A 20,320-nucleotide genomic window follows, 5' to 3' on the forward strand; every position below is an offset into this window, starting at 1 on the left:
AGAGGTGAAGGGAACAGCCGAACTACTTTTAAAATAGCAGAATCTCTGGGGAAAAAAAATGACATGGATAAGCTGCTTCACAATACGTGCGCAATTTTAAGATGTGGATCAACACTTGAGACCATTCTTGACTTGAAGTTTATTTAATAATTATATATTTTTTTTCATTTATGTTTGGTCTGATTGCCTGTACATCCAATTTTAAACTTCAAGAGAGGTTATGGTATGTTTTTTTTTTTTTTAAAGAATATAATTTTCCTGTGCCAAATTAATGGCTGCCATGATTGCAAATGAAATACCACTGTCTTCTAAAAAATGCCAAACTTATTGATTTGTGGAAATGATTATTGTAATGAAGTGTACCCTCCTGTAGGGTTTGGTTACTCTTGATGCTGCTGGCATAGGCTCCAGCCACACACCACTTTCACTTGGACTCATTTGAATATAATGTTAAATAAATGTGTTATAAACATTCTGTAATTGATTTTTTTTTCCATTTTTGAAATTCCCAAGGAAGAGAACAGGAGCTGGGCTTTAACATATCCTGGTAGATCACTGGTAGTGGTGACAAACCAAGTGTCACTGGATAACCAGTAGGGGGGACTTTCCCTTTCCATAAATGATGTTAACCCAACAGATAATTATTCCTGGGGTAGAGATTTGAGGGACAATAGAAAGTGGAGTACATGTTCCCCAAACTGATCCAGGAACTGATTATGTATTTGAATTTGCTTGTTTATAATGGTGCCATGTTGGTTGGACATCCAGATAAGAATTTCAGTACACACTGTACATATGACATTACTACTACTACTAATAATCTTTGGACACCAACATTTTTCCTTCTTCTTTATGTGATATGAAGCCTGTCTTGCCGAGCACAGCTATAGATTGTACATTTTTTTATTCAGGTCAGTTTTATTGATCCTGGGTATGACGTTGTCCTCCAACTTGCAGGGAAAACTCAGGGGTTGATGACAGGATTGGCACTCCAGCCACTGTTAAAAAGCCTCCCACTGTTCCACTCCATTCAAACTAGGGTGATGCTGAGGTGTCACCCATTGCACGGCTACACTCGGGTCCTAACTTGGAATCCTGAGGTGGTTTGTCGTGTGGTGGGTGCAGCAATGCGCTGTATCAGAGCAGGCTCCCCACCTCCCTCTCTCTATCTCTGGCAAAGTCTTCAAATATTTTTATTTATTGTTACACTCTAACAGTTTAGGGTTACTTGACTAGGAGCAGGGATTGCAGGTGTTTCACCAATAGCTTAAAAATCCTGCATGGTTTATAATAATAAGAAAACATCCTGCTGCATTTTCAACGCAAAAAAGCTTTCATTATGGCCGCTATTATGCCATTATAGAATTACTTGTGAAATGGCACAATTGGTGCATGCTTCTAAAGCATGATGATGTGATGAATCAACTGTTAGTCGATTGAGTTGAGCAAGTGGTGAGACGATTTTTTTTTTTTGATGCAGTGTCATACGTACAGTGCATCCGGAAAGTATTCACAGCACATCACTTTTTCCACATTTTGTTATGTTACAGCCTTATTCCAAAATGGATTCAAATCATGTTTTTCCTCAGAATTCTACACATAACTCTTTTCACGTTGTCATTATAGGGTGTTTACTTGAGGTTTTTGCAAATTTCTTAAAAATAAAAAAACTGAGAAATCACATGTCCATAAGTATTCACAGCCTTTGCTCAATACTTTGTCGATGCACCTTTGGCAGCAATTCCAGCCTTAAGTCTTTTTGAATATGATGCCACAAGCTTGGCACACCTATCCTTGGCCAGTTTCACCCATTCCTCTTTGCAGCTCCTCTCAAGCTTCTTCAGGTTGGACGGGATGCGCCGGTGCACAGCCATTTTAAGATCTCTCCAGAGATGTTCAATCGGATTCAAGTCTGGGCTCTGGCTGGGCCACTCAAGGACATTCACAGAGTTGTCCTGAAGCCACTCCTTTGATATCTTGGCTGTGTGCTTAGGGTCGTTGTCCTGCTGAAAGATGAACCGTCGCCCCAGTCTGAGGTCAAGAGCGCTCTGGAGCAGGTTTTCATCCAGGATGTCTCTGTACATTGATGCAGTCATCTTTCCCTTTATTCTGACTAGTCTCCCAGTCCCTGCCACTGAAAAACATCCCCACAGCATGATGCTGCCACCACCATGTAGGGTGGTACTGTAGGGATGGTATTGGCCTGGTGATGAGCGGTGCCTGGTTTCCTCCAAACGTGACGCCTGGCATTCACACCAAAGAGTTCAATCTTTGTCTCATCAGACCAGAGAATTTTCTTTCTCATGGTCTGAGAGTCCTTCAGGTGACCCTAAGTACACAGCCAAGATATCTAAGGAGTGGCTTCCGTCTGGCCACTCTACCATACAGGCATGATTGGTGGATTGCTGCAGAGATGGTTGTCCTTCTGGAAGGTTCTCCTCTCTCCACAGAGGACCTCTGGAGCTCTGACAGAGTGACCATCGGGTTCTTGGTCACCTCCCTGACTAAGACCCTTCTCCCCCGATCGCTCAGTTTAGATGGCCGGCCAGCTCTAGGAAGAGTCCTGGTGATTTCGAGCTTCTTCCACTTACGGATGATGGAGACCACTATGCTCATTTGGACCTTCAAAGCAGCAGAAATTTTTCTGTAACCTTCCCCAGATATGTGCCTCGAGACAATCCTGTCTCGGAGGTCTGCAGACAATTCCTTTGACTTCATGCTTAGTTTGTGCTCTGACATGAACTGTCAACTGTGGGACCTTATATAGACAGGTGTGTGCCTTTCCAAATCATGTCCAACCAACTGAATTTACCACAGGTGGACTCCAATTAAGCTGCAGAAACATCTCAAGGATGATCAGGGGAAGCAGGATGCACCTGAGCTCAATTTTGAGCTTCATAGCAAAGGCTGTGAATACTTATGTACATGTGCTTTCTCAATTTTTTTATTTTTAATAAATTTGCAAAAATCTCAAGTAAACTTTTTTTCACGTTGTCATTATGGGGTGTTGTGTGTAGAATTCTGAGGAAAAAAATGAATTTAATCCATTTTGGAATAAGGCTGTAACATAACAAAATATGGAAAAAGTAATGCGCTGTGAATACTTTCCGGATGCACTGTAGTGGCGATAAAGGAATAGAAGCTTTATATTTGTCTATAGATTGTTTTAAACATACTTAGTTATGTCCGTCCAACCATTTGGCTGATTTGTGTATTCAGTTCAGGGTCACAAGGAGTCAGAGCCCATCCTGGCTCATTGATTGCACAACAGATTCCAATGGTGGTGAGGCCAGCGACCTCATACACACCATTCAAAAATGTATGTAATTAGTGTTTCAGAACTTCCACGTTGGCAAGGCAGTCGTTAATATTTTGAAGCACAAGGCATATCTCTCCATATGTACGGCATGCACTGCGTTAACAGAAGAGCATAATCTCAGACACACTATTAGCAGAACAACTGTAAAAGTATGCTTAGTTTCTGAAAATGAATCCGAGAACCTAAAATTCGTATCTTTTGTCATATTGCTGGGTTGTTTGAAGCCAAAGTAATATTTATTAGTTAATTACTGTGACGAAAATTTTACTTAAAGCACATGCTTCATATATTTAATCTCCAGTCAAGACTAAGTTCTGCACTTACAGTCAGTCCAATGCAGTAGCTGATTCTTCAGTAATAAACAGGCACAAGCAGCAGAAATGGCTGTGCACTTGCGTAAAGTTAGAGAACGATTACAGAACTGAGAGAGGCTGTTTTATGGGAATTTTGAAATCTTAAATTGACTAGTTTGATTTTACTCGGGTAGTCGTAATGTTGGGACAAATCTTTAATGAGAGAGAGAGAGATATCTTGGAAGTTAAAGCATCTGGTGTTTGTGACATTTGAGTTAATTTGGCCTGTTAATTGTTACTTTTCATAAATGTTATCAGCCAGCTAGTGTCTCCTCCATATACCGATAGAAACATAAATACAACAGCACATGTCACAAACCTGATACGAAAAATGTGTTATTACAAAGGTTTGTGTGAATGAAAACATCCTGAATTACCTTTCTATTCAATAGCTTTTGTAACAATGATAAAATAATGTTAATAAATAAATATTTCTTACAGTTTTTTAGACCCGTTTGTATGGGTACTTAACGGATTTAGATTGGGTTTTTTTCTGTAATTTGCTTGAACATTCTGTTGATTTTGCAACTTTCTCATCATGCTAAGTTTTGTAGTCCGTTTGCGGTACCGATTTATTAGCGCGAGTCCGAGAGAGAGTCATTGGGCTGCAGGGAGGGGGGCGGGGCTCCTCTCACTCACATGTCTGCCTCGGGGCGTAACCTTAACTCCACTTAGTTAGTGAACGAGAGAACTACTTCACGGATTTAGATCTTTTTTATATATATAATTTGCTTCAACATTCTTGTTGAATTTGCAACTTCCCTCATTGCGCTAAGAATCATACTTCGGTTGCAGGAGTGATATATTCGTGCCAATCCAAGACAGAGGCTGCGGGCCGAGGGGAGGGGGAAGAGTGACGTCAGGAGTAGAGAGCTGGGAGGGGCCCTCCTCACTGTTCTGTTTCACTAGGCCGTGGGCAAAGCCACGGGGGATGGCTAGTCTTCTTGTATAATATGCTACCATGGCTGTCTGTTTGTCTGTCCAGGATTTTAAATCACCTGTAGCTTGCAAACCATTTGAACTATTGACCTGACATTTGGTACACATATACTACGTGACGTCTACTATCCGCTTTCAGGGTGATGATGATTTACCGTCAAGGTTATTCCTCTTTTTATTTTTATTTTATTTGATTGTAGAATCAACTCTCGGCTGTGGCCAGCAGGATGGCCGTTTGACGCATGTGTACGGGCGCCATTCTCATTCCCTACCACCTTCGCCGTCACTTCCCCTACCTCGTCATAAATTAAATCATTCTTGAGGCAGATTGAAGACTTAAGTGCCAGCTTAAGTGAAACATTAAAGAAAACATATTAAGTAATAGCAACCCAAACACTGACGTGATCAGTTTTAATGTGAAAAGATGCAGATGAAAGAAGAAAAGAAGCGGGCCGCCGGAGTGGAGAAAAGAAGAGCTGCTCAAGAAGCAGCAAGCGCAACAACCTCAGAGCAAACGAATGCTAAATGTACAGAGAAACAGGATGAGAGCTAAGAATGCTTAAGTCAAGTGGATTCACTGCACGTTATCTTGCAGTGTGTCGTTATTGGTTAATAATATTACAATTTGGGGGGATTTTTTTTTGCCCCACTTTGTACTCTAAGGGGCAAAGTTGTGTGAATAATTACACTTTGCTGTGGTTATTTGTGAGAGTGCTGTTTTTTCTTTGATTAGATACGTAATATTTTTTTCTTCTCCATACAAGGTTGCAATTATGTTAATTAAAAAGAAAAACAACAATGGCTCTCAAGTTTTTCTTCACAATCTATTAGTCTCTGCTCTTTACTATTCTCTCCTTCCAGCACTTTTAGCTTTCAATTACACAGCTTCATTTTCCAATATATCTTTTCCATTCACTGTAATAGTTGTTATCTGTTGTTGTTTAGCCCAAGCCACAGAAGATACTACTGTAATAGCTTTTAAATTGAGAGAATGTGTATGTTTTTGGCAGCTGTGTTTTTGAATTGCCATTGGTTACGCAACATTGTCTTTGAAGGGCTAAATGACATGAACACAGTGAAGTAATAGAAACTGTAATGTGAAACTCATGAATGATTAACTAATACTCGTTGATAGACAATTTTACTGTCATACCATCAGCTATTTTGTTACATCAATGATAATGTTCCTAGCTGTATCTGAGAATCCGCTGAAGGGCATTCCTGTTCTTCTCAGCTCGGTAGATTTATTATCCATCTGAATACAATGTTTTAAGAAATATTCTTCCCATCATCCTTATGGATAAACATAATTTGATCAATTGAACTGCATAATACAGGAGATGAATATTGATCTTCTTAAATATTGAATCAAGAAAAATAATTATTTATATGAAGTATAAATGGGGTGGATTGGCAGACTGGGGTGGTGGTCCCCCTCTTTAAGAAGGGGGACCGGAGGGTGTGTTCCAACTACAGAGGGATCACACTCCTCAGCCTCCCTGGAAAAGTTTATTCAGGGGTCCTGGAGAGGAGGGTCCGTCGGATAGTCGAGCCTCGGATTCAGGAGGAACAGTGTGGTTTTCGTCCTGGTCGCGGAACAGTGGACCAGCTCTATACCCTTAGCAGGGTCCTGGAGGGTGCATGGGAGTTTGCCCAACCAGTCTACATGTGTTTTGTGGACTTGGAAAAGGCATTCGACCGTGTCCCTCGGGGAATCCTGTGGGGGGTACTCCGAGAGTATGGGGTACCGGCCCCCCTGATAAGGGCTGTTCGGTCCCTGTACGATCGGTGCCAGAGCTTGGTCCGCATTGCCGGCAGTAAGTCGAACCCGTTTCCAGTGAGAGTTGGACTCCGCCAGGGCTGCCCTTTGTCACCGATTCTGTTCATAACTTTTATGGACAGAATTTCTAGGCGCAGCCAGGGCGTTGAGGGGGTCCGGTTTGGTGGGCTCAGGATTGGGTCACTGCTTTTTGCAGATGATGTTGTCCTGTTTGCTTCATCAGGCCGTGATCTTCAGCTCTCTCTGGATCGGTTCGCAGCCGAGTGTGAAGCGGCTGGAATGAGAATCAGCACCTCCAAATCCGAGACCATGGTCCTCAGCCGGAAAAGGGTGGAGTGCCCTCTCAGGGTTGGTAGCGAGATCCTGCTTCAAGTGGAGGAGTTCAAGTATCTCGGGATCTTGTTCACGAGTGAGGGAAGAATGGAGCGTGAGATCGACAGGCGGATCGGTGCGGCATCCGCAGTAATGCGGGCGCTGCATCGGTCTGTCGTGGTGAAAAAGGAGCTGAGCCGCAAGGCGAAGCTCTCAATTTACCAGTCAATCTATGTTCCTACCCTCACCTATGGTCATGAACTATGGGTAGTGACCGAAAGAACGAGATCGCGAATACAAGCGGCTGAAATGAGTTTCCTCCGCAGGGTGTCTGGGCTTTCCCTTAAAGATAGGGTGAGAAGCTCAGTCATCCGGGAGGGGCTCAGAGTAGAGCCGCTGCTCCTCCGCATCGAGAGGAGTCAGATGAGGTGGCTCGGGCATCTGATCAGGATGCCTACTGGACGCCTCCCTGGTGAGGTGTTCCGGGCACGTCCAACCGGGAGGAGGCCCCGGGGAAGACCCAGGACACGCTGGAGGGACTATGTCTCTCGACTGGCCTGGGAACGCCTTGGGATTCTCCCGGAAGAGCTAGAAGAAGTGGCCGGGGAGAGGGAAGTCTGGGCATCTCTGCTCAAGCTGCTGCCCCCGCGACCCGACCTCGGATAAGCGGGAGACAATGGATGGATGGATGGATATATGAAGTATTCTTCACGTGTAGATGAGACAAGGGGGCTCCGCCCCCTGCTCGCTTCGCTCGCCTACCCCCGGCGTTTTGAACCCGTGCCCGCTGGGCAGCCGTAGTTTCAGACGCGCGTTGTAGGAGCTTGCGTTGTTTTGAACCCGTGCTTGCCCTGCTTCTGCGGTTTGAGACGCGCGTTGTAGGCGTATATCTGTCAGTCGAGCTTGTTCGGTTTGAACCCGTGCCTGCTTTGCCTCCGCAGTGTCAGACGGTGGGTCGCGTTCGGCATTTTGTACGATCCCAAGCAGCACATTATTCCTAACTTTACTCCGCAGTAGTGCCACGCACAATATGGCGGTGACGCCTGCGCCTTCACTACACAGTAGTGCCACTCACAATATGGCGGCGACGCCTGCGCCTTCCGTATTATGTCAGGTTTTACCATGCTGTGTAGGCGCCTTTGCCTTTCGTACTGTCCCGCGCTTTCCGACGCGCGATGTAGGCGCCTGCACCTTCCGGGTCTGCCTCCGCTGTGTGGTGTGGACGTTTAACTGTCGTGTTTTCTGCTTTTATATTCTGTATCTCGCTGTGCATGTGTTTCGTGCCTAGGTTTTTTTGAAGCTGTTGCATCCCAGTTTTCATCATCTGTAACCTGCTCTCCATGTGTTTGGCCCCGTTCTTTAACCTCTTTATGACGTTTTACTTTGTTTTCTACTCTGTCTTTTATTTCTGACCTCGCTTTATCCTGCTTTTGTTTCAATGACACCTGGTCCGTGGTGATTATATTCTCCCTTTTTCGAGTACTAATTTCCATTTGTTTGCGAGACTGTGATCTTTACTGTACTGTCAATAATGCATCACTGTAATGTGATCCACCTATGCTGTATAGTTTGGACGTGTGAGGATGACGTACGTTTAATACGGAGCGTCCGCCCGTGTCACTCTGGGGCCCCCTATTGTTAATACGGAGCTTCTTCCGTACTATCATGCGGTGCATTGTGGACCACTGCGGACTCCGTAGTGTTTCCCGTTTCACTTTGTAGCTCGGTCAGTCGAGCGGTTTCTTTTTGGAGCCGTGCCTGCCTGGTTTGCGGCATGTCAGACGGTTCGTAGTTTCTCCCGTTTCGCTCTGGGGCGGGGGGGTCTTTGTGTGGCGCCTGCGCATGTTCATAGTCTCTCCCGTTTCACTCTGGGGAGGGGGGCTTTGTGTGGCGCCTGCACACTATGTCTCCTGCGTCCACGGGCAGGTCCCTGTGTCCATATCCGGTTTACCATTCTCGGTTAGTAATATGGATGACCCTGTTTCTGTCCCGTAAGCTGCTAGTGTATTTCTCAGTTCTTGCTTCTAAGCTATGCAGTAAGCTTTCTATACGTATCTGAACTTATCCCACTCTACTGTACAATGCATAACTGTGACTGTTGAGTAAAAAAATTTCCTTTTCTTTGTTTTTAAATGTTTCTTCTTTAATAATGATGTGTGTTCAGACCAGAGTGAGTGTGTTTCTGTGTGTGTGTAAAAAAAAAAAAAAAAAATTCTTGTCAAACGTTGGCGCTGTATCTGATCGTGTTCAGCTCTGACGGGAGAGCGTCCACCGCGTGGGGAGAAGAGCACGTGGCCATGATATCTCAGCAGCTACCCTCTAAAACACAGAGCTCTGATTTCTCTCTCAAAAACATCAAACGGTACTCCTTAACAATCTCTAGATGATAATGTCTGTTGAACAAACAGGTATCGCTAGCTAAGCTGAGGCATGGTGCGCTCCAACACGTGGCAATAGGTAGACCGACTCGAACGAAGGCTGGCTTGGGAGTGAGGAGGGCCCCACCCCCTCCTCTCGGCCTACAGCTGCTCTCTCAGATTTGCGCAAATAAATCAGTGCCGCAACCAAACTATAATACTTAGTGCGAAGGGAGAAGTTGCAAAATGAACTGGAATGTTAAAGCAAATTTTACAAAAAAACCCAATCTAAATCCGTTAAGTAGTTCTCTCGTAAAAAGCAGACAGACATTTATTTATGTATTTATTTAAAGTGCTTCTGTAAAAAGGAAGATTTTTCACTGTGGACAGATGTTATCTATCTATCTGTCTGCCTGTCTATCATATAGTGTCTTTCACATCTATCTCTGTCTATCTAAGCTCTCTTCAGTTGCACTTTTTCCTCAGAGTCAGTCGAATTACCGTCATCTTTTTATCCATCTGCTTTACCATGGGTATCCATAGCTTTTTCTGGTCCTATCAAGCACCTACAATGCATCCGGAAAGTATTCACAGCGCATCACTTTTTCCACATTTTGTTATGTTACAGCCTTATTCCAAAATGGATTAAATTCATTTTTTTCCTCAGAATTCTACACACAACACCCCATAATGACAACGTGAAAAAGTTTACTTGAGATTTTTGCAAATTTATTAAAAATAAAAAAATTGAGAAAGCACATGTACATAAGTATTCACAGCCTTTGACATGAAGCTCAAAATTGAGCTTGGGTGTCTCCTGTTTCCCCTGATTACCCTTGAGATGTTTCTGCAGCTTAATTGGAGTCCACCTGTGGTAAATTCAGTTGACTGGACATGATTTGGAAAGGCACACACCTGTCTATATAAGGTCCCACAGTTGACAGTTCATGTCAGAGCACAAACCAAGCATGAAGTCAAAGGAATTGTCTGTAGACCTCCGAGACAGGATTGTCTCGAGGCACAAATCTGGGGAAGGTTACAGAAAAATTGCTGCTGCTTTGAAGGTCCCAATGAGCACATTGGACTCCATCATCCGTAAGTGGAAGAAGTTCGAAATCACCAGGACTCTTCCTAGAGCTGGCCGGCCATCTAAACTGAGCGATCGGGGGAGAAGGGTCTTAGTCAGGGAGGTGACCAAGAACCCGATGGTCACTCTGTCAGAGCTCCAGAGGTCCTCTGTGGAGAGAGGAGAACCTTTCAGAAGGACAACCATCTCTGCAGCAATCCACCAATCAGGCCTGTATGGTAGAATGGCCAGACGGAAACCACTCCTTAGTAAAAGGCACATGGCAGCCTGCCTGGAGTTTGCCAAAAGGCACCTGAAGGACTCTCAGACCATGAGAAAGAAAATTCTCTGGTCTGATGAGACAAAGATTGAACTCTTTGGTGTGAATGCCAGGCGTCACGTTTCGATGAAACCTGGCACCATCCCTACAGTGAAGCATGGTGGTGGCAGCATCATGTTGCGGGGATGTTTTTCAGAGGCAGGAACTGGGAGACTAGTCAGGATAAAGGGAAAGATGACTGCAGCAATGTACAGAGACATCCTGGATGAAAACCTGCTCCAGAGCACTCTTGACCTCAGACTGGGGCGACAGTTCATCTTTCAGCAGGACAACGACCCTAAGAACACAGCCAAGATATCAAAGGAGTGGCTTCAGGACACCTCTGTGAATGTCCTTGAGTGGCCCAGCCAGAGCCCAGACTTGAATCCGATTGAACATCTCTGGAGAGATCTTAAAATGGCTGTGCACCGACGCTTCCCATCCAACCTGATGGAGCTTGAGAGGTGCTGCAAAGAGGAATGGGCGAAACTGGCCAAAGATAGGTGTGCCAAGCTTGTGGCATCATATTCAAAAAGACTTACGGCTGTAATTGCTGCCAAAGGTGCATCGACAAAGTATTGAGCAAAGGTTGCGAATACTTCTGTACATGTGATTTCTCAGTTTTTTTTATTTTTAATAAATTTGCAAAAACCTCAAGTAAACTTTTTTCACGTTGTCATTATGGGGTGTTGTGTGTAGAATTCTGAGGAAAAAAATGAATTTAATCCATTTTGGAATAAGGCTGTAACATAACAAAATGTGGAAAAAGTGATGCGCTGTGAATACTTTCCGGATGCACTGTATACCTTTGCTATTTTGCCCCTTTCTTGTGTCATCCTCGTGTTGACTATCTGTTTCTTTGCCTTCAAATTCTACTTTGCAAAACCGTTTAATTTATTGTCAACTCTCAGGTGCATTGTACTTACTTTTTTAGCTTACCTTGGGTAAAGGTGTATTTTGAACACTTTTTTTTTCTTTTATACAAGTTGTTTATCTGAAAAATGTTTGTTGGGCTTCTTCCATCCATCCATTATCCAACCCGCTATATCCTAACAAAGGGTCACAGGGGCTGCTTTAGCCAATCCTAGCAAACACAGGGCACAAGGCAGGAACAAACCCCAGGCAGGGCACCAGCCCACCGCAGGGCACACACACACACACCAAGCACACACTAGGGACAATTTAGGATCGCCAATGCACCTAACCTGCATGTCTTTGGACTGTGGGAGGAAACCCATGCAGACAACATGCAAACTCCACGCAGGTAGGACCCGGTAAATGAACCCAGGTCTCCTAACTGCGAGGCATCAGTGCTACCACTGTGCCACCATGCCATTGTTGGGCTTCTCATTTCTGTAAATCATCAAAGTATCAAAAATGAATACTGATGTAGACCAGTTAGTATTAAACTGTTAAGAAGCCAAGTAAGTAAAGCCAATTAAGTAGTTATATTCCAACATCCACAGTTTTTAGTAGAGTCTCATGTGGTCTGTTTCTCCATTTTGGTTTATTACTTTCCTTATTTTAATTCAGAAGTATGTAATTCCATTTATACCAAAGTGATATAAGTAAGTGGCAATTATGAAGGGAATAATCACTTGAAAAAGTACAGATATATTTGTATATGCATACACAAGTCATTAAATTATGAAATAAATGTAGAGTTACATAAAAGCCACCTAATGTTATCATTTTATTTTGGCTCAGTGAAGCTGCTATCCTATAATTAATTAATGGAGGGTTAGATAAAAACGGTATTTAAAAGTAAGTCCATTTTGAAATGAACGGTGGCCCTTTTCCAAATGGCAGATTTCTAAATTGCTGTTTTAATGTCCGTCCTGCGGTGGGTTGGCACCCTACCCGGGATTGGTTCCTGCCTTGTGCCCTGTGTTGGCTGAGATTGGCTCCAGCAGACCCCTGTGACCCTGTGTTCGGATTCAGCGGGTTGGAAAATGGATGGATGGATGTTTTAATGTCCTTGCTGTTTATTTCAGAATGCCTTCTTTCTCATGAAGGTTTCATAACTTGTGAATCAAGACCAACGGGCTGAGCCTCATTCCTATTGGTTTGTTATTTCCTTTTAATTACTTTGACTTGATTGTAGTTCATAGACTGACAGATATATTTAGCACCACTTTTCTTAACATTCACACTGGCAATGACAGAAATAGAGAAATAGGAGCTGCGGTATTAGTTTTGCATACAAAATATATAGAGATAATTGAACTGTCAAACAATGGATGTGTTTGATAAATGATAAAAAAAAAAAAACTGAACTGTAACAATAGACCTAGACGGAAACCACAAAGCTGAGTTATGTAAAGCAGCTGAGCTGGGTTTGGAATGGAGCCTCAACCGATGAGTGACATGAGAAGGACCCATGATAGCTGTGAGACAGACCTCCCCTCTAAGAATGGTGGATAACAAGGAGACTGCGCGAGTGGGATCTTCCACTGCTGGATAGCACTTGACACCCAAAGATCTTGATCACTCACAGTGGCGTCTCCTGTGGCCAAACAACGGAAGAATGGAAGTGCTGAATTAACATCCATGGGAGCTCATACAATAAAGCAATCCTTGACAGTTACTGGTGATGTTTCAGCCATCCTTCTTATCTTGTGGTCCTAACAGTGCTGTAAAAGCCTAACAACCTAGTTATACTTTTCTGCTGTTATAATCCTAGAGAATGCCTTGTAAAACAACAAATCCCCTCTGTGGAAAAGACACAGGTAGATCCCCCTCCTGAAAGTAATGCTGCTAGTACTGTATCTCTGATCACTATTTGTCATGTGTTGCTCTCTGTAATTTTTTCTCTCACCACAGTCCACAAAGAACAAACCCACTACTCCTATATAGGGATGCTATTTATCCTCTATTTATGCTATTTATCTCTCCTCCACCTGTCTTTTTAAATGTTCTACAAGCTGGTGGTAATGTCCATGTCTGATGGATTGCGATCATGGTGACATTTTAAGATGAATTTACGATATATTGGGAATGCATAGATGAATAAGTCCTTTTCAAAATGTTCATGTCCTGAGTAGTCCAAGATCAATTGAGCACCTTGTCCGCATGGGCATTCCATCAGTGCGTGCATGTGTTTTTTTCTGTGTAGACTTGGTGCTCTGTCAGTGTTAAACTGCTAGTGACTTCTCCATCAAATGCCTGAGCATTTCCAACTTATCATCAGTTCTCTTTCTATTTTGTCTGCCAAACTAACTCTTAACTGCCCCCAGCCAACTGTCAAGTCTTTGCCAGTAGTGCTAATGCTCTTTAGTAGCCTGTTGCCAGCAATCAGGTAAAAGTAAGTGACAGCAAGGGATTTAGTGATAGGAATTGGTCAAGCCTGTTGGTGTTTGCCTTGATTGGCAAGTGACAACACCATCATTGAAAGAGGCACTTTGGAATAAATGGTACTGGCATTAAAAAAGTCTTTCAGAAATAAAATCTGCAGCAGTTAAATATAAAGTAACTTCAGAACATTATTGAACAATAATAAAATGATGTATTTCATTATAATTAAATGATTTTTGATTCAATTATTCATTCTTTTCAAGATGTATTACCTTATTTATATGGATCACTGTAGTTTTTCATATGAATATTTATTTCATAATTACCATTTCATTTTGGCACAAATGGTATTCTATATTGACGAACATTTTACAAAATATATCCAATAATGTTATGAATGGAAGTTTTGCTTTCAGTTATTCTTTAACAGATTCTGTTATTTAATCTTCATATTTTTCAATTCAATATATAAAATATTTTGCCTTCTGCTGTTTCAGCTTGCCATTGCGAGCTTTTTTGAAGATGGAGCTGATGACGATATTGTCACACTTCCCCAACCAGAGCCCATTGCTGTGCCAAGGCCGACTGTTCCTAGGTAAGTCTGTCTGTCTGGCACAAATTTAAAATAATTTTGCCTTTGATCAGTTTTAGATGTGTTGTTACAAGTCAGTCTGCATAGAATTTGATTTTGATTTTTTTTTTTTTCCTTTTAGCAAAAAATTGTAACAGGGACATGTTGTTGTCTGATTATAACAGCTCCTAAATGTAACAATGAAGCTGTTTGTTAAAAGAGACCAGTTTGGTTTGCTATGTGAATTTCCCCTTGGGATTAATAAAGTATCTATCTATCCATCTATACATCCATCCATCCATCCTGCCTACTACCCTAAAATGAATATCTGTCTATCTATCCTGCCTACTACACTAAAATGAATATCTATCTATCTATATGAATATCTATCTGTCTATCGTTAGCTTACAGTGCAGCCCATAAGGATTGGGACAGTGACATAATTGTTATTAGTGTGTATGGGGGACTACATTAAAAAATTATTGTAATTCCCATACCTTTTTCCCTTTTTAAATGTCCTCAATTCAATGCTGAAATTCTGCGCTAAAAACTCGTATCCTTTGTTTCGTTTCAGCACCAGTATATTTGAAAAGAGAGGCACTGTAATAAGAATTTGTCACTGTCCAAATAATGGAGTGCACTTGTATGATCTGGAACTGTCTCAACTCGCAAAATTATTTATTTTATTTATTTTTACTTTTCAGTGAACACAGAGTAACTTCTTTCAGAGATCTGATGCCTGAGGCAGAGGAAGAAAGTGACGAAGAAGAGGGTCAAAGGTGAGAGGAGACAAAAATAAAATTATATATTGTACGAGGGACATTCACAAAGTTTCCGCACTTTTATATTTTTGTTGGAAACGGTGAAGGTGGGAGGAATAGTAATTGGTCGAGTCTGAGAGTGTCATGTGACTAGTGCTGTGTGGCAAGCTGACTGCCCTTGCAGTTTAGTATAAGAGTTGTTACCCTGTGGTGAAGATGGCTGTGAAACGTTTAAATTGCACCAAAGAGGAACAGCGTTCTGTCCTATGCTTTTTGTGGGCAGAAGGTGTGCCGGGAGCACAAATTCATCTCTGCCTGTTTGCTCAATATGGGGGTAAAGTTCTCTCTCATAGAGTTGTCTATGAGTAGATTGAAATGTTTGAAAATGGCTGTACTAGTGTGACGGATGCAAAGCGCTCCAGACGTCCAGTTACAGTCACAACCATGAGGAATGAAGAAATAACCCTGATGTGAAAGCAGAGGTGCATCAATGGCTACACACTCAACCAAAAACTTTTTTTTTTCTGATGGCATTAAAATGTTGGTACGATGTTAGGAGAATTTCATCGCAAAGTAAGGTGACTATGTAGAAAATGTCAGTCAGTGTCAATTTATTTTTATAGCATATTTAAAACAACATAGGAATACTTTGGCCAAAGTGCTTTACAATAAAAGAAGAAAAAAACATACAATTAACATAAATTACATAAATAGAAATAAAATAAATTAGCATAAATAAATAATAAATAGAAGTAATGTTACATAATCACAATGATGAAACCATCAGTATTACTGAAGGTCACGGAAAGCAAGTGAATACAAATGAGTCTTTAATCTTGTTTTGAACAGTTCAATTATAGACGACTCCTTTATGTGATGAGGTAAAGAGTTCCACAGGCGAGGAGCAGCAGCTGCACAAGCCCTGTCTGTCCCCCTTAGTTTTACACTTGGTACGAGGGACAACAAGAGACAACTGACCAGAAGATCTAAGCACTCTAGATGGCTGGTGTAAAGCACACAATTCAGATAAATAGGCAGGAGCAAGCCCATGTAAAGATTTCAAAACTAGGAACAAGATTTTAAAATCAATTCGAAAACTGAAAGGCAGCCCGTGTAAAGAAGCTAATATTGGAGAAACAGAATCAGACTTTCTTGCCCCAACCAGAAAGCGAGCGGCAGCATTCTGGACCAACTGTAACCCACGTATCAGGGATTTGCTAATCCCAGAATATAGCAAGTTGCAGTAATCAAGGCGAAAAAAGATAAAAGCATGAGTAGCTTTCTCAAGATCCCTAGAAGATAAAAAAGGCTTGATCATACCTAAAAGACGAAGCTGGAAAAAGCAACTGTTAACTACAGAATTAATCTGTTTCTCAAGAGAGGTTACTGTCAAAGATAACACCAAGATTGCGGACTTGAGGTTTTTCAAAAGACAGAGAAAGAGCCGAGCAGTCCAAGACCAATTTGGCCTTTAGCTGATGGACCCACTAGAAGCACCTCCATTTTATTTTGATTCAGATCAAGAAAATTATTAGCCATCCAGGATCTTAGTTCAAAAAGACAGTTGTGCGGTTGATTCATTGCAGAGTTGCAGATGGGAATATAAACCTGTGTATCATCAGCATAGCAGTGAAAAGAAATGTTAGATTTCCTAAAAATAGCTCCAATAGGGTGAAGGTATATAGAGAATAAAATAGGACCCAAAATGGATCCCTGAGGAACACCACATTTAAGAGGAGCAGTAGACGGAAAAGAGGAATTTAAAGTCACTGAAAGGTGTCTACCAATTAGATATGACCTGAACCAGTTATGAGCAGCCCCTTTAAGCCCAACAGGATGTTCAAGCTACAACAGCAACATCTCATGGTCAGTAGTGTCAAAGGCAGCGGACAGGTCCAGGAGGACAAGGACTGCAGCGCCACCTGAGTCAGTAATGATAGAGATGTCATTGAATACTTTCAGGAGGGCCGTCTCACCACCACGATAACACCTAAAGCCAGATTGGTAGATCTCAAATAAATTATCGGAGTTAAGGTGATCAACCAATTGATTATAAATAATTCTTTCTAATATTTTAGCCAGAAATGGCAATTGGGAAATCGGGCAAAAATTGGCTAAAACTCCAGGATGTAATTTTGCATTTTTTAGACAGGGACGCACCACAGCATGTTTAAAAAATGAGGGCACAACTCCCTCACTAATAGAATCATTGATAATGGCTAGTAAAGATGGACCCAAAATGTCAAGGCTTCCACTGCGAGGCGTGGTGGTACAATATCAAGAGGACTGAGAGTAGCTTTAAGGGTGTCAATAGTACTTTTTAACTGTGAAAGTGAGGCAAGATCAAAAGATTCCAAGACAATGCCATGATTAACAGTAGGAAGTTCACAGCCAGTTGGAACAATAAAACAGCGGATTGTATCAATTTTACTGACAAAGAATGAAAGAAACCGTGCACATGAAAGCACGGTACTATTTAATCCCGTCACAGAATGAGGGGGAATGGCCGCATTAATTGAATTAAATAACACCCTAGTGATGTCGTTTGTTTTTGAAATTCTTAATAAATGAGTTAAAAAAAAAAAGCACTGAAACTTTATGAATGTCCCTTGTATTCTAATTATAAGGTGTTTAAAAAAAAAAAAACTGTAGGGTCTTTGTTAGATTTAGTATAAGGAGACCATTTATGAAGCAAAATTAAAAAAAAAAAATAACCGCACATTTAAGGAATTATATATATTAAAAAGGTATTAAATATTAATTTAGAGCAGGTTTCAAAAATGTTTTCAGTCCTGTCATGTGTTTTTTTCATTTTATGTTGCACCTGTTTTGCATTTGGAATTTGGAATTTTTTTGGGTGGTCTGTGGAAGCTTTATGCACTGTGTCACTTCAAATGGAAATGCCAACAACTTTTAAATAGTTTGCACGAAATGGGAATCATGAGACTTAGAAAAGCATTCATCCCCTTTGTAACTGAAATCCTCAAATCTGAAGATAAATCCCCTCTTTCTCTGTAAGGTCCCCATGTATGGTAGAGACTTTCAAAGGAAATGTTGAAAATGAAGACAAAAGAACATTCTGAGTCAGAGATCTGACTATGGAGAAGCACAAGCCACGTAAATGAAGGGTACATAACCATTTTAGAAGGATGGAACGTCCCTCAGAGCTTGATGCAGTCCACCATTAAGGAGTGGAGAGTGTCCAAAACTACTGCCGTTCCCTCTTAAGTAAGTTGTTCTAAACAAAGGTACTTCTTGGGGAAGCAACTGCAGAGTCAATGATCAGAAGTTAGTGCCACTAATTAAGACAGTTGCGGATGTATCTAAACAAACCATCAGGTTGTTCCACAAAGAGGGGCTATTTATAAGAATGAGAAGAAAGAAAAAAATAACTGTCCATAAAAGTGTGTTCTGAGACTAAAGTGGTATTTTTGGCTTGAGTGCTAAGCAGTTTGGGTGGTGCAGATCAGACACTACATATTAACCAGGTCACATCAGCCCAACAGTTGAGCACTGTGTCAGGAGCACCATTTTATGGGAATACTTTTCAGAAGCAGTGACGGCCAATCTTTCAGAATTGGCAGAAAGATGTATAGGGCACACTACTGAGAAATAAAATAAACAGGATAAAGATCTGTATCCATCTTTTAGAAACCACATAAACTGACTGATAATTTAAAGCTTGAACAGGACAATTGACCAAAGCACACTTTTAGAGCAATATTGCACTTGTCTGGGGCAAAAGAAGTGGACGAACCTTAGTGTCCCAGTCAAAGTATTGACCTTAGTCTCATTTACAATCTATGGCATAAGCTCAAAATATATAGAGGAAAATAGAAACAGAACTGTTGAAAATGAAGGTTTGGCTTTCAAAATGTTAATGTTAACATCCCGTTTAATATGTAAAAACAGCTTCTGCTAAATGTGTGAACATCTGCAGCATCTTATTGCAGATGTTGAAAGACGCCAGCCTTCAAAGGAAGTATAGTCGGCTGTGTCCTCTCTTGCACAGAGCATCAGTGTTGGCAGTTCAGTCCAATTTATCATCCAGCTGCACTCCCAGATATTTATAGGTCTGCACCACAATGTCAGATCTGCAATTCCCTAGACGCACATACTGAGGTCTGTCTGTAAGATAGTCCACGATCCATGCCACCAGGTATGAATCTGCTCCCATCTCTGTCAGCTTGTCCCTAAGGAGCAGAAGTTGGATGGTGTTGAAGGCACTAGAGAAGTCCAGAAACATAATTCTTACAGCACCACTGCCACTGTCCAAATGGGAGAGGGATCGGTGTAGCATACAGTTAGGTCCATAAATATTTGGACAGAGACAACTTTTTCTAATTTTGGTTCTGTACATTACCACAATGAATTTTAAATGAAACAACTCAGATGCAGTTGAAGTGCAGACTTTCAGCTTTAATTCAGTGGGGTGAACAAAACGATTGCAAAAAAATGTGAGGCAACTAAAGCATTTTTTTAACACAATCCCTTCATTTCAGAGGCTCAAAAGTAATTGGACAATTGACTCAAAGGCTATTTCATGGGAAGGTGTAGGCAAGTCCGTCGTTATGTCATTATCAATTAAGCAGATACAAGGCCTGGAGTTGATTTGAGGTGTGGTGCTTGCATGTGGAAGATTTTGCTGTGAACAGACAACATGCGGTCAAAGGAGCTCTCCATGCAGGTGAAAGAAGCCATCCTTAAGCTGCGAAAACAGAAAAAACCCATCCGAGAAATTGCTACAATATTACGAGAGGCAAAATCTACAGTTTGGTACATCCTGAGAAAGAAAGCATGCACTGGTGAACTCAGCAACGCAAAAAGACCTGGACGTCCACAGAAGAAGACAACAGTGGTGGATGATTGCAGAATCATTTCCATGGTGAAGAGAAACCCTTCACAACAGCCAACCAAGTGAACAACACTCTCCAGGGGGTAGGCGTATCGATATCCAAGTCTACCATAAAGAGAAGACTGCATGAAAGTAAATACAGAGGGTGCACTGCAAGGTGCAAGCCACTCATAAGCTTCAAAAATAGAAAGGACTTTGCTAAAGAATATCTAAAAAAAGCCAGCACAGTTCTGGAAAAACATTCTTTGGACAGATGAAACCAAGATCAACCTCTACCAGAATGATGGCAAGAAAAAAGTATGGAGAAGGCGTGGAACAGCTCATTATCCAAAGCATAGCACATCATCTGTAAAACACGGTGGAGGCAGTGTGATGGCTTGGGCGTGCATGGCTG

The 20,320-nt window shown here is 41.8% G+C and overlaps 1 protein-coding gene across 1 annotated transcript in view; it reads left to right on the forward strand.

Moving 5' to 3' along the window:
* The window catches only part of nsfl1c (NSFL1 (p97) cofactor (p47)), a 66,187-nt gene that overhangs the window by 15,841 nt on the left and 30,026 nt on the right, over positions 1–20,320 (forward strand). Inside the window, exons 2-3 of the mRNA XM_028812133.2 lie at positions 14,237–14,334; positions 15,015–15,089. Of these exons, the coding sequence (XP_028667966.1) occupies positions 14,237–14,334; positions 15,015–15,089 (173 nt within the window). The remainder of the gene's footprint in view (positions 1–14,236; positions 14,335–15,014; positions 15,090–20,320) is intronic.

Source organism: Erpetoichthys calabaricus, chromosome 10 (genome assembly GCF_900747795.2).
Source record: "Erpetoichthys calabaricus chromosome 10, fErpCal1.3, whole genome shotgun sequence".
In the NCBI taxonomy this organism is placed as follows: domain Eukaryota; kingdom Metazoa; phylum Chordata; class Cladistia; order Polypteriformes; family Polypteridae; genus Erpetoichthys; species Erpetoichthys calabaricus.